This window comes from Equus przewalskii, chromosome 5 (genome assembly GCF_037783145.1).
Source record: "Equus przewalskii isolate Varuska chromosome 5, EquPr2, whole genome shotgun sequence".
Taxonomy (NCBI): Eukaryota; Metazoa; Chordata; class Mammalia; order Perissodactyla; family Equidae; genus Equus; species Equus przewalskii.
This window is the reverse complement of record NC_091835.1, coordinates 73,322,243-73,336,586: the sequence shown is the minus strand read 5'-3', so window position 1 is coordinate 73,336,586 and position 14,344 is coordinate 73,322,243. Positions and strand designations below refer to the sequence as shown.

At 34.4% G+C, this 14,344-nt stretch overlaps 1 protein-coding gene and 1 pseudogene across 1 annotated transcript; one reads left to right on the top strand and one right to left on the bottom strand.

The window, feature by feature from the left end:
* LOC103551514 (olfactory receptor 6C76-like) overlaps window positions 1-14,344 on the top strand; it is a 38,337-nt pseudogene that overhangs the window by 6,647 nt on the left and 17,346 nt on the right.
* LOC103551515 (olfactory receptor 6C74-like) lies at window positions 3,904-4,860 on the bottom strand. The gene has a single exon (XM_008521039.2). It carries the CDS (start codon window positions 4,858-4,860, stop codon window positions 3,904-3,906), a length of 957 nt encoding a protein of 318 aa, XP_008519261.1.

The following is a 14,344-nucleotide window of genomic DNA, read 5'->3' as shown; positions in this document are numbered from 1 at the left end:
TTTAATCACTCTTAGTTGTCTTAAGTAATGTCTCCAGAGGCCACCTAGTTAAAAATGTTTCTGTCTAAATATAGTGTGAATTCCATAGTGTTTTCTCTCTCTTAGGATTTTTTTCTTTGATTTCCCTGAAAATAAATTCCCCATGTTCATTTAAAGTTATTCAAATGAAATATATGTGATTTTATCGTTGAATCAAGCTTTTCCCCAGAAAAATCACAGAAATGATTAGAGATAATAGTCTTCAGATAATCTTCTCAGTAATTTGTAGAGAAATAAATTCGTAGATTGTTTATTATATTGTACCATATATCTTAAATCATTGTTTTCTAATATGATAGACATCAATAATCCTGCAATTTCTGTCAAACCATCCCCCCTCATGATTACTCAGGTACACAAATTTGACAAAATTAATAAAGCTGTATGATCAAAAGAGTGTGTCTTATACTATGTCTTTTTATCTTACTTAAAATAATTATAATATTAAAAATTGGGAAGGGGCATTTTAATCACACGATCAAGTGGTTGGCTATAAGATAACACCAGAACATAATCTATTATGTTATACTTTTTCTTTCATAAAGTAAGCAGTGATTTCTGCATATAACTTCAAAGTGTATTTTCAGATCCTAAAACAAACACTAATTTCTAGTGTGAAACATATTTAATGATTAAATACATCATTTAATTTTATGCTAACACAAAGTTAACTCATTTTCCCTGAATAAATATCATGTTAGTGGAAGCTGTCGAGGGTGAATATAGACTTTGACTTGATTTGTTTCATTTTTATTAAGATTAAATTAGGATTCGTCATTTCATATAACATTCCCTATGATGTGTCTACCAAATATAGTCTGAGTTTTATTATGTTTATTTATGTCTAATTAAGTGTGAAGGATTGGCGTTTTCTCTGAGTGCCAGTAAGAAATTAATTATTTTTGAATTGCATAAGAAACTGTGGGAGGTGAGGGATTTTACAATTTTAGTGTTTTTTTTTTTAAATAACTTCTGTAGTAAAACACAAATAAAGTAGGAAAATTCCTTTTAGGGCTTCAGAAATATTACTTTCATCCTTCATTGACAAATATAATATATGTGTATCTAAACACTGTAGATTTAACTTTTGAAAACAGAAGTAACTACTGTAATATTGTTTCTGTTTATCTTTAAATTCATTTAAGTGAGTAATAACTAATATCCTCAGACTTCTTTGTAAAACAAGTAATGTTTTATTTCCACTTCTATAATTTCTCTACTCAAACAGACCCTCTACATTCCAACTCACGCAGGACAAGTGTCAACTTAGGCGTTTAGAGTGGCCCTGGTAATGAGAAAATATCCAGAAATTGCGTCTCGTACCTTTAAATACACAGCTTGCTTTATTAGATCCCCAGTGTAAATAGAAGGGGAATTGATCACAGAAATAGAAAATTAGAAACTTTTACTTAAACATCACAAATATACATTGTTCACTATTTCCTCTCCTTCTGAAAATCCATAGTAAAATATTGTAAATTGTGAAAAGCATACATTAATTGAAGAAGAGAGCATTAATGGGGCCAATATTGGGTAAAATCTTTCGGTAACTTTTGGAAGGTGGAAAGATGAAGAATTGTGGATTGATATAGTTAAGTAGAAGAAGCTAGAGCTTTCTAGATTTAAAAAAGAACCTGGTTAAAATTTTCCTCTGACCCCTATATTCTGTTTCCTTTTTTTTTTTTATTTTTTTTTTTTGAAGATGATTAGCCCTGAGCTAACTACTGCCAGTCCTCCTCTTTTTGCTGAGAAAGCCTGGTCCTGAGTTAACATCATGCCCATCTTCCTCTACTTTATATGTGGGATGCCTACCACAGTATGGCGTGCCAAGCGGTGTCATGTCCGCACCCGGGATCAAAACTGGCAAACCCGGGCCGCCAGGAAGCAGAATGTGCAAACTTAACCGCAGCGCCACCAGGCCGGCCCAACCCCTGTAAGTTCTGAAGTGTGAAATAGTCAAAGTGATGTTTTAGTACATAATCATGTATCTCTAGTAGATAGATATGGCCACACTCTTAAAGCGTGAAAGAAGTGCGTACTGTGTGGTGAGCAGTGGTGGTCACTCAGTGGATTTTCAAAAGTATTCACACACAAATACAAGCTTTATTGGGAAAAGTGTTGGGCATAAACCATGTTGATAAGACTTTTTTCTTGATTGATTCCTTTAACCCAAAGGATCAAATAAATAGGCAGAGGAAATAGTAAAATGAGTCATACACAAAAAATTAGTAATGGGAGTTGTATACAACACACTGTCTTACAAGGCTGTACCTTTAAATATTTGACTGTGACAAGAGAGGAGAAGAAGAAAAAAAATAGAGCAAAAAATTAGTAGATCTATGAAAAAATAAGAAGAGAAAGAAAATATATGGAAAATAACTGTCATCCAACACAATCAAAAAATAAGAAAGGAAATAAGAGCGGAAATAGAAAGAAAGAGAGGGAAGAGAAGAGAGGAGAAAAGGAGAAAAGAAATTGAAAAGGAAAACAAGAAAAAGAAAAGGTAAAACATATTTCTGAAAAATCACAAATCCAGAAGAATATTTGAAAGACTGCTTAGTAAGTTCAATACCTTAAAAGAACATAAGATTAAATTAAAGGATAAATAGGGACCGGCCCCGTGGCTGAGTGGCTAAGTTTGCGTGCTCTGCTGCAGGCAGCCCAGTGTTTCGTCAGTTCAAATCCCGAGTGCGGACATGGCACAGCTCATCGAGCAACACTGAGGCGGCATCCCACATGCCACAACTAGGAGGACCCACAACTAAGAATATACAACTATGTACCGGGGGGCTTTGGGGAGAAAAAGGAAAAAAATAAAATAAAATCTTTAAAAAAAAATAATTAAAGGATAAATAGAAAGCCACACAAAAAGAACAATCTAATTATAGTAATAGTAACAAAAATTAAAAGGAAACAAGAGTATAAGAGAAGGTTTAAAAGAAAGATTGATAATATAAGAAAGTTCTACAAAGATGTAAACTAAAGTGGAATCACAAGTCAAATGTATAAAAAACCAAAAATCTAATGTTGCATCAGTTGAACGTTGTGATTAATAGAACAAACATAACAAAGCTCTATCAAAATTCAGAACATGCTTTAAAATGACAAAAAATAATTTAATAGATGTGTAAAAAAATAATGGAGATTCTAAAATGTGGTACTTTAGCATTATTGCTGGAGGGAAAATTAGCAATGGAAAGGAAGAGAAAAGACAGATAAATACCTAAGAGAACGGATTATAAAAGCAAAATATAATCACTTATGTTAAACTATGATGAACAATGTGTCTCATAGTTATTAAACACAAAAATTAAAGATAAATATCATTAGATTGAGCTGAAAAGGTAATTAAAATGAACAATCAGTAACCTCAATTAAAATATAAAAATCTTTGCCCTGTAAATAGTGATATGGAAATCTTTTAGGTATTATCTTTAATTTGAACATGAATACTTCTATTTAGGTTCATTATTATGTTTCTGTAACATCACATATTTAGTAAAACATTTCCTAAAGGGTAATAAAATCAAATTAATAATTATAGAGTTCACAAGTGATCTTTGCTGTGGGCACACAGACATTTTGCTATGTTAGAAACATAGAGGTGTTAGCTTTCTAAAGTGAATTCATAGTGGAATATTTTGAAGATGAACAAATCAGAGTAGTAAATTAAAGAGTGAAGTGAGTCTAGCAATGCTTAAGAGAACATTATATATACGGATTATATGATTAAAGGATAAAGATTTAGCAATATTTTAAAACCTTATTTGTCAGTGACTTCAACTACCATAACATAAAACTAAAAGAATACGTTAAAAGAGTGTCTGAGATTGGCTGTAATTTTCAATAAGCTGTAATGGTATTCTATATCAAAGCCAAAGCTAATATTCTAAAGTAGTAAAGATGCATTTTTTTTACTGTATCCTTCAGGGCTTGTTTCACTTGTTTATTTCTTAGAGTATAAATAAAAGGATTTAATACAGGTGCAACTGAGGTAGTGAGTACTGCTACCCCCTTGTTTAAAGCTACCCTTTCCTCTGCAGAAGGTTTAATATACATAAAAATACAGCTGCCATAAGAGATAGAGACAACAATCATGTGGGAGGAACAGGTAGAGAAAGCCTTCTTCTGCTGGGCACAAGGGATCTTCAGAATTGTTCTCATGATATTTGCATAGGAGAGCAATACCAGTGCCAATGTAATCAGGAGTGTGACAGTGGCTAAAATAAAACTTAACAGTTCTATGACTTGGGTGTCTGTGCAGGAGAGTTTGAGGACAGGAGAATAGTCACAGAAAAAGTGGTCAATAGCATTGGCATCACAGAATTCCAACCTCAGGCCCATGATAAGTCCAGGAGAGACTGTTAATAACCCAGCCAACCAAGAGGTAACAACCAGTTGGGTGCAGACTCTGTTGCTTATAATGGTTGCATAATGAAGGGGTTTGCAGATGGCCACATAGCGGTCATAGGACATGGCAGCCAACAGGAAAAACTCTGAAACACCCAAAAAGATGGTAAAAAACAACTGTGTCACACAAGCATCATAGGAAATTGTTTTATCCATAGTCACTATGCTGACCAGGAATCTAGGGATGCAGACAGATGTCAAGGATAATTCTAAGAAGGAAAAATTCTGAAGGAAGAAATACATGGGTGTGTTGAGGTGGGAATGCAGCAGAGTGAGGAGGATAATGGTCAGATTTCCAGTGACACTCAATAAATATGTCAGAAGTAGAAAAAAGAAAATTATAATTTGCCAGTTTGGGTCATCTGTCAGTCCTAGGAGAATGAATGTTGTCACCATTGTATCGTTTATCATGGTGAAATTCCTTCTAATACCATTAGATCTAGGAAAAAAAATAGATAATCCCATGTTTAAAAATTCTTCACTAAACATAGATTTAAAAGTGATGTGAACAACCAAGTAACACATTTTATCTAGCAGTCAGAACCACAGGCTTAATCCTACTTATTTCATCTCCTTTTCTGGATACCCATTTTCCTAATTCTCTCAGATCTTTACTTTGCAAAAGAATGGCTATATTATCTCCTGTTTTAAGAATCTGCAAGTTTCTCTGGTTTAAACTTTTATCTAAGATACTGAGAAGGAACTTTACTGAATCTTTCTGACATCTTACTGAATCCACAAGAAAACATTCTTTAGGTTGGCTTGGTTAATCTCCTTATTGTTAAAATAATCTTCTGCTCACTTTGTTTTGGCAAGATATATCTTTTCTGTATTCTTTTGCATTTTAAACAGGTAGTCAGGACCAAACTTTCGTAATTAATCTTTTCTTAAATGGTTACTTTCTGACGATATATTTCTGCTTAGTCTTCAGGTTCCTTGGTACTGTCAATTAGAACTTTTTTCAGTGGAAAGAAGTTTTTATGAATTTTAGTATAACATGAATCTCAAAATTGCTATGTAGAAATTAAGGTGAAATTTTACATGGAATTTGAAGTTAATTTATTAATTGTTCAGTGAGCTTCATCTTCATTAATAGTTTTATCAATGTGAGGAATATTTTACATTCAGTCATATTAAAGTACCCAATCATTTACTAAATACGTATCACCCAAATTTTCAATAAAAACTTTTGAGAATTGTTGTTCTTCTAATAGATAAATTCAAACACTCTTTAAAATACATACATTGAATCTTGACTCACGAGTTACATAAATATTTTCTTTGTTCCTCAAATTCTAGATTTAATTGGTTTAAGCTGTGGTCACACATTCCAAATAGAATGGATTATATTGTAATTGCTTTGTACACAAAACAACAAAATACTGAAAATACTTACTTTCCATAAATCCTGCAGGAGTTTTGTTTACTGATGCTTTGTGAAATTTTTTTGTATCATTAACCAAAAATATAATATGAATTATTTCCCCAAAGAGATGTGTATTTCTATCTATCCCATAGTTTTCTTTGCTTCCTCACTCTTCAAGGAGACCTTGTTTACGTTAAAATCTAGGAACGTTTAATAATAAACTTAAATGTGTGTGAACCTCTCTCTTTCTTCCTCTCTCTCTATGTCCCTCCATTCATCATACAAGTGGTGTTTGCAAACACATTTTTCTGATTTCCTGACAAATAAAAATGAATAACATCTGGGTTCAGCCTAACTTAAAATCTGAATATCTAAGTTACTTATCTAGAATCAAAAGAGTAGAGTTTGTGTGTGTGTGTAAAGAGAATGCCGGTCACTCACTAGAGACTCTCAATCTTTCTTGAATACAAATGGTTTTGCCTCCATATAGCTATAGATTTATCTTTGTTCTTTAATAATGAAGAGAGTATTTACTCAGAACTTGTATAGGACCCTGGGGATTCTTGTGGAGAAGGTATTAATTGACTATTTTCATCATTAACTAAAAACAAAATAACAAAGTTAATCAAGAGTTAGTTATGATATCTATATGGAGTCTTAAATGTTGATGTTAAAATAGACTCTAGTGAGGATTAAAAGGACATATAAAGAACTTTACACTTTTCAAAGTGTCTGAGCTGAGACTGACCCAAAGAAAGAAGAAAACTAGAGCTCTCTCACTTTCCATTCCAAATGTAGAATCAAGATAGTAATATTGACATCTCTTTAATGACAACATTGTCTATAACCTCTAATTCACTGAATATTCGTTAATTACATATGTTTTTTCCTTAGGCCAAAAATACGTGTTTGTTATTTTCTGCACACAACCTATTAGCCTTTCAGCCTTACTAAAACAACCTTTTTTATACCAGTAAATATTAGCATATTTATTATATATTAATGTGGTGACCAGGAAAAAATGGCTTAACTGACTTTTTAGGAAGTAATTAATAATAAAAATGTAATTAAATAAAATCCCTTTAGAAAAAAGTACATCTATATTTTTGTCCATGTGTCCTCTAATCCAAGGAAATGATTTATTCTCTCATGAAATATTATGTAAAATAACAGAAAAATAGGAAAAGTAAATCTTTCATGTTTACATTTTACTAAGAAAACTAGCGAAAAATGTGTAAAACTTGATGAAAAACAACTTGAATTCATAACAGAAGAGGCTAGAGTGATTTTCTGCAGAGAATGATATCAGTAATTGATTATGGTACATATATAGAGTAAGAGATTTTCTTTGGGGAGGATTAATTATATTTTAGAAAATGTCAAAAATTTAAATGCTAAACCAGCGAGGAAAATTTTTTCACTTTTTATGTACTAATATATCCTTTTTACATGAGCATTGAAAATAGCAGAGGGGGGGCTGGCCCAGTGGCACAGAGGTTAAGTTCGCACGTTCCACTTCTCAGTGGCCCGGGGTTCACGGGTTCCGTTCCTGAGTGCAGACATGGCACTGCTTGGCAAGCCATGCTGTGGTAGGCGTCCAACATATAAAGCAGAGGAAGATGGGCACGGATGTTAGCTCAGGGCCAGGCTTCCTCAGTAAAAAGAGGAGGACTGGCAGTAATTAGCTCAGGGCTAATCTTCCTCAAAAAAAAAAAAAAAAAGAGCAGAGGAAGATGGAATACTTGTGAGAGTTTGATAAGAGAAGCAAATCTCTTATGAGTGATATTGTACAAAAGAAATTTTAGAGAATAGACCTACTAGGCCATGCATAATTGTGGAATTGTTGAAAAAACATATGGAAGATTGTTACCTCTGTTGACGATGGTACTCTGAAGTTGTATAGAAAGAGCAGGCAGTTCAGAAGAAAGCCTGATGTGAGGCAAGAGGAAATCTTACTTTTAAATATAACAGATTATTGAAGAAGCAACGTGGACTCAAGAAACTAAAATTTCAGAAAGAGAAACTTTCAGAGGAGATGCCAGTATCTTCATGTGCTTTTCACTGGGATCACTTGCTATATCTGACCAATGGTTAAAGATGAGAATTTGGGCTTGGCACTGGAGAAGATTGCTTTTGTGAGTGAGATAAATTAAGAAAACTATTGGCAGTCCAGTATACTTGGAGTGAAAAGTGGGAAAATTGAGGACATCAAACAAATGGCTAATTTTACCACTAAACACCTATGATAACTTCTAAAGTTGTGTGGTATCTGAGGCTAAAGAGTAAAACAGACCCAGCAGTCTCCCTCAAGATATTTGCCAGATTTTAAAGATGAATAGAGAAGGAGTCTAAAGAGCTAAACTGTACATTTCTGAAATGTACACGGACCCCGGGAGCTCAGAAGACACGCATCCCACCCCCACCCCCACCCCAGGGTATTAATGAGACTCTTTGAAGAGCCACACATTATATACAGGAGTAACCCAGAGATAGGTTGAGTCTAGCTAAATAAATCCAGCTTGAATTCAACATAATTTCCTTTTGGGATGAACTTGATTAGCCTCACCTTTATCTCCAAATCAGAAAAAAACAATAACTTACCAGAAGCATACAAGGATTTTTAAAAACAATGTCTGGCATCCAATGCAATATTTAAGCCAGTAAAGATATAGGCTTATGGGACCAATAAGAGACAATAGGAAAAAATGATACAAACATTGGAGTTAGGATATAATGATTGTAGATTTATTATTAATGGTACGTTCAAGGGAATAGAAAAAAAGAATAAAATGATTAAAATATGGAGACTGCAATAGATATTGGAAACCCATACAAAGGAATCAATGAACTTCATAGAAGTAAACAATGCTATATCCAAACTTAAGAACATATTAAGCCACTTTAATAGCAGTCAAAGGCTAGAATTGTAAATTAAAAGACAGGTAAATAATAAATACCCAAAATAAAGAAAGAAAATGAGAGCATGGAGGATACAATACATGTGAGGCAAAGTCAACAGTTCTAACATATATATATATATAATATATACGTATATATATATATATATAAAATTGGAATCTCAAAAGAAGAAGAGAGAGAATGTAGGGAGGAAGCAATATCCAAAGCAGTAACTCCAAAGAATTTTCTAAAGTGCTAAGAGATCAAGCCACAGACTCAAGAAGCTAAGTGAAGCTGAGTGAAAACCACGCTTCGTGGTCTCCTCATTGAAATTTACTGAAACTGAATACAGGCAAATCATGAGTTCAAAACCCTTGGTGATGAGTTTTATTTATTTCTCCAGTCAGTAATGAAACGTACCTTTCTGAAGTCTGGGCCATTGGCAAAGGGAAGATAGACTAGTAATGGAGGGATGATGTATAAAGACCCTATATAGTAATAATTTTTGTGATTCAACAATATTTGTTTCTTCTCTGTATCAATTAGTGTCCAGAAAGGAAAAGAGAAACATCACTAGAGGGAATTTCACACAAGGAACTGCTATTTAGGTTGAAAATGGTGAAAGACAAAAAAGGCACACTGAGGTAACCCGGAGATAATAACTATACCCTCAGGGATGAGGTTAAAAAAAAGGAAGTGTATGACATCTGAGGATAGATCACCAGAAGCATTGACCCTTCCATCTTGACTCCTTGGATTGCCAATTCTGGGGAAAGAGGTGTATTTCTAGAACACAGGTGCTCAAAGTAGGTGCTGCATGGAGTTGGTGCTGTTACTTATAAGGATGTGAGGCCGTGTGGATGCTTTGGTCCCTGGGAACTCAGAAAAAGGACCCCATATCTCTGAAGATGAGGCAATGCCTACTCCTGCTTACACACATGAGAGTCATGATGTGGCTAGTTCTGAAAATGGCTTATTCTAAGATAAGCTGAAGCCTGGAGCCAACTGCCTTTATGAAGTCAACTTCCACTGCTAGGGCTATCAGACAAATACCAAAACTAAAAAATTGGAAAAAATAAACCCCTTTGTTTTCTCCCACTTTCTAATTTTTCTGTAGTGCCTCTCATTGTCAGTACCTATCAGGAAGCCTGATTGCAAAGTTTTCAGTGTCTGATCCCCAACATCACAGAGTGAGGTAATAAATGGTGGATTTGAAGCTAAAAAAAAATCAATAAAAGTTAGCATACTTTCCTTTCTTTTCTAACATTTGCTATGATTTTATTTCCTTATATTCAAGATTATAAATATTTTCACTTTGCTAGGTGGGGCCATCAAACATAAATAGAAATGCTGTGTCACTTACAAATGCAGGTATATAATAGCCTCTACATTATTCTCTACCTTAGCTTCCTCCTGACTGTTACTGACGATATTTTAAATGATATTAACTTGGGTGCCAGAAGGAACAAGATGGGGAGGAGAGTCTTTAGTCAACATGCATTTGACATGTGTTGCGAAGGAGAAAAAATTTTGTTTTAACCATTGAAATGTTGATATTTGTTAATGAAGCACACCATAGACAACATTCAATAGTATTCCAATGATAGCCTCATGAACAATTGCAGAAAAACAATTCAGTAGTAGCTACCCATTTGTTTCCCTTGCTCTGTTACCTCTCTACATTTTCACAACTATTTTATACAGAAAAATATGTTGGCGGTGGCCCTTATAATTTAGACATAATTTTGCAAGATATTAAAGAGAGATTTTCACTGAACTACAATAGGAATGAATGTCACCTAAAGAAAAATAAAACTGATGACAATTTCCCCTTTCCCTTGGTGAAGAGATTGACTTGCTTTTGATTGTCTGAGAGATATTGGCTTATATTAGTACGTTGTTTTTTTAAAGATGCTCTTCTTGATATTTTATATGCGTTTTTGATATTTTAGAAGTGTTTTATTGATGTAAGAATTAATGAAGGAGCCTATGGTAAGTGGCATGAATTTGCTAATCAACTTTTTTTCTATCTTCTTAGTTGAAGCCATGAAGAGGAAAAGTACTCTTCCAAGCCTTAGCTTCTTTTAGGAAAATCTTGTCCCCCAAATAAAACTCTTCCCACACACTTTATAAAAACAATGGATTAGAAGAAAGAGTAAATATGATTACCAGTAGCTCAAGCCCTCAGCCTAAGTAGAAGACTAGAATAGCCATCTCTAAGTCCAAACCCAAACAAGGAGGAACGTGGGAATGTTGTGGAGTGTAGGAAAGTTAGTTAGTCTTAGATGTGGCAGAAAATTTAAAACAAAAAATAAACACAAACTGATAAGATCAATGACAGTTCACTACAGAAAGAACATCTCTCATTAAATGGAAAAATAATGAATCTAGTGCGTCAGTTTGCAAAATACTAGGGAGTCCAAAGGAAAAGGATTGGAAAGCTTGCAAGATCTGAACTGGCTTTCTTAAAAAGGCACCACTTACAAGGCAGAAAGGGGACCTTGTGTAGTAGTTTCGTAGGCTGCATAACAAATTACCACACATTTAGCACCTTAAAACAGCGTACATGTATCATCTCACAATTGCTGTAAGTGAGAAACCTGGGCACTGCTCAGCTGGGTGATGGTCTGCAAAGCTACAATCAAGATATCATGAGGGTTGGATCATCATCTGGAGGCTTGACTGGGGATGGATCCACTTCCAAGATTACTCAGATTGTTGGAAGAATCACATTTTTTTATGGCTGTGGATTCCATAGGAGCTTATTTATTCAAAGACAGCAACGGAGACAGAGACTCTAGAGCAAGTTTGCCAGCAAGAGTTTTCTGTAACATGACAAAAATCACGAGTGACATCACATCATCTTTGCCCTATTGTGTTGGTTACAAGCAAGTGACAGGCTCTGCCTACACTCACGGAGAAGAGACTGCACAACAGCACAAACAGCAGGAACTGGGAATGATGAAGACTGCCTAGCAATCTACCTGCCATATCTTGGAAAAGAGATATTTTCCAGGAAACTGGGTGGTGAAAAATTGTTTTTGAAATGACTGACACACTAAATCATGCTAAACATAGCATAATATTTACAAAATATTAGAAAAAGAGGGAAATGTATCATTCTTGGTTAAAAAAATATTGACCTTCATTTAAAGTTCTCTTGAAATAAAACAATCACCCTAAGCCACCAGTACTTCTCCCCCACTCCCACGGATTCACTTCTGACACCAAGTCCAGGAAAATAGTGCAAATATGTAATTCTAAGGACAAAAAAAGTCAAATTTGGCATTGATAGAAAGCATACTGAAACAAGAAGACAAAAAATGATAATCAAATATCTGAGTATCTGAAAACAATGTACCAGACCCCAAACTGTCTAAAAGGAATAATTAGACAAATAAAACAGTACACACACTTTTCTTGCTTCGTTTTCTAACGTGAAAGAAACAGTACCTAAGAAGGTTTTTCAGATACCCAGTTTCATGAGTTTTAGGTTTATATATCAACCTCTCAGTTTTTACTGTAGCTTGATGATGTGTCTATCTACTAACTTTATCTTAACTAAAGTACTTTTTCAATATATTTTTTATTAACAAATAAAACATTGGAATGGCAAATTTTGTATCCTTTTGACCCTTTCCTCTTGCTACCTTCTGCTTCTTCACAAGTTTACACGTAATTGGATTGTATTGCCTTGGGAGACATTTATTTCAGGTAAAAATAAATAACACTGACAATACAAAACCCAAAAGAATTCAAAGACTATTTCCTCTCTATTGTTCTTTGCATCGTACACCTTTCTGACATTCAGTATTTTTTTTAAATCATTTCCCAAGGATATCTAATTAAAATTATTTAACTAAATTTAGGGTGCATTCCTCATACCATATCTCTCCAGAGACATGCTAATTCTGCTTCCTTGCAACAATCCCCTGTGACTATTTTGAGAAGAAAACAGATAAAACCAGTTTGTTTTGGAAACAATAGTTAGAAAACAAGACTACCCACTGGAAGTTCAAGACAGTTAAAAAAAAAAAAAAAGATAACCCATCTTTCTTTCCCAAAAGTTACTGAGAGCCAAGTAAGATTCTATTACTAGGTTCTCCTGGCATCTAAGCTTAAGACCTTGGTATTTTTATGGAAATTTTGGAAAACCAGAGATGCTCAATGTCTGGCCTTGGTTTTGCAAGTTGGGATAGTTCCTTGCATTTCAGGATTTTGTTTCTACAAACTTTTACTCACAGGCATGGAGCTCACCTCTTTTCCATAGCTACTATTTCTTGATTCACACTCATGTTTTAAGTCCTTTCCTTACAAAATAAGAGCTTCACTTCATTAACCAGCAAAATATGCAAGTTTATCACTTCTATTTGCCTGTTTCACTGTAATTAGTGCCCTGATCTCACCTTTCTTTTCTTTTCCCCTTTCTTGTATCTGTTTAGTTTTTGAGAGTCTTACCCACATTCTAGGAAAGCGTAGTCTCTGGTTCTGCTGTGTCACCAGTTAAAAACCCAGGACAAGAGTCCATTTTGCTACTGCCCTACCCCATTTCCATGCCTCTAGCATTTCTCCTAAATAGCAAGTTAGTATCAGAGACATGGTTACCAGCGAACAATTTTGCAACACTACTTGAGTCTCAGAATTTCAGACTTAACATGAGTTGATCACTGGGGACTGCCCACAGAGCTTTTGCCACCATATCACTGACTCTCATGGATCACAAGTTGCGGGACCTCTTGAATACTCTGCTTGCAGTCTGAATGTAGCACCTTCCACCAGCACCTGGGCCTGTGTCACCTTTCCATCAGGCCCTTCTCGATTTAAGGAATGAATTTTCTACACGACCTATTATTCAATATGTTCCATCTCACTCTTTGCAACCAGAATCATCCTTCCAAATTCAACCTGCACATGATATAAGTATGTTATTGCTAAGAAAATCAAAGGCAGAAACAAGTTGTGAAGTCCATGAAATGCTCCAAAAGTGAAGCATCAGGCACGGGCTCTCAGTTAAAGTCAGGCAGCAGAGCTTCTGGGATTCAGCAGGCAAGTGGCTACCACATGGGATTGTATCACTGTCAGTATATTTTTCATTTCTCATCTCATCTACTTTTTCCATTTTCTAATCAATTTATAACTTAGATCACTTAACTTTGCCTGTTAGAATCTCTTCCAAATAGTAATAGATTACTATTTAATTCAGAAAGGAAAAACTGTAAATTCTGAGTTTGTTTAGGAGTATATAAATATTAGTTTTGATGGCCCTGATTCTTTTGTTAAGTTATTGATCCTCCACATAGACAGAAGTGACATTAAACATCTTGGAAAGATTGTGGAAAATAACTCCCTAAAAAAAGCAAACTGCAAAATGTTTCATTTCCAGAAAATCATGAGAACATGTCGTCAGTGGTAAAATATTCTAATAAAAATAAAATAATATTTTACATTTTATAATGTTCTACCTAATTTTCATACACATATGATCACATTTTTAAAAGAAAATAAAATGCATTTGATAAATATATTTTTCCTATAGAGATGCGTTTATTAGTTCTAACAAGTGACTCCCTCAATAGTAAACGGCTAGTGATCTACATGGTGGATACTAGATATAAGTTTCTTTGTCCTGGC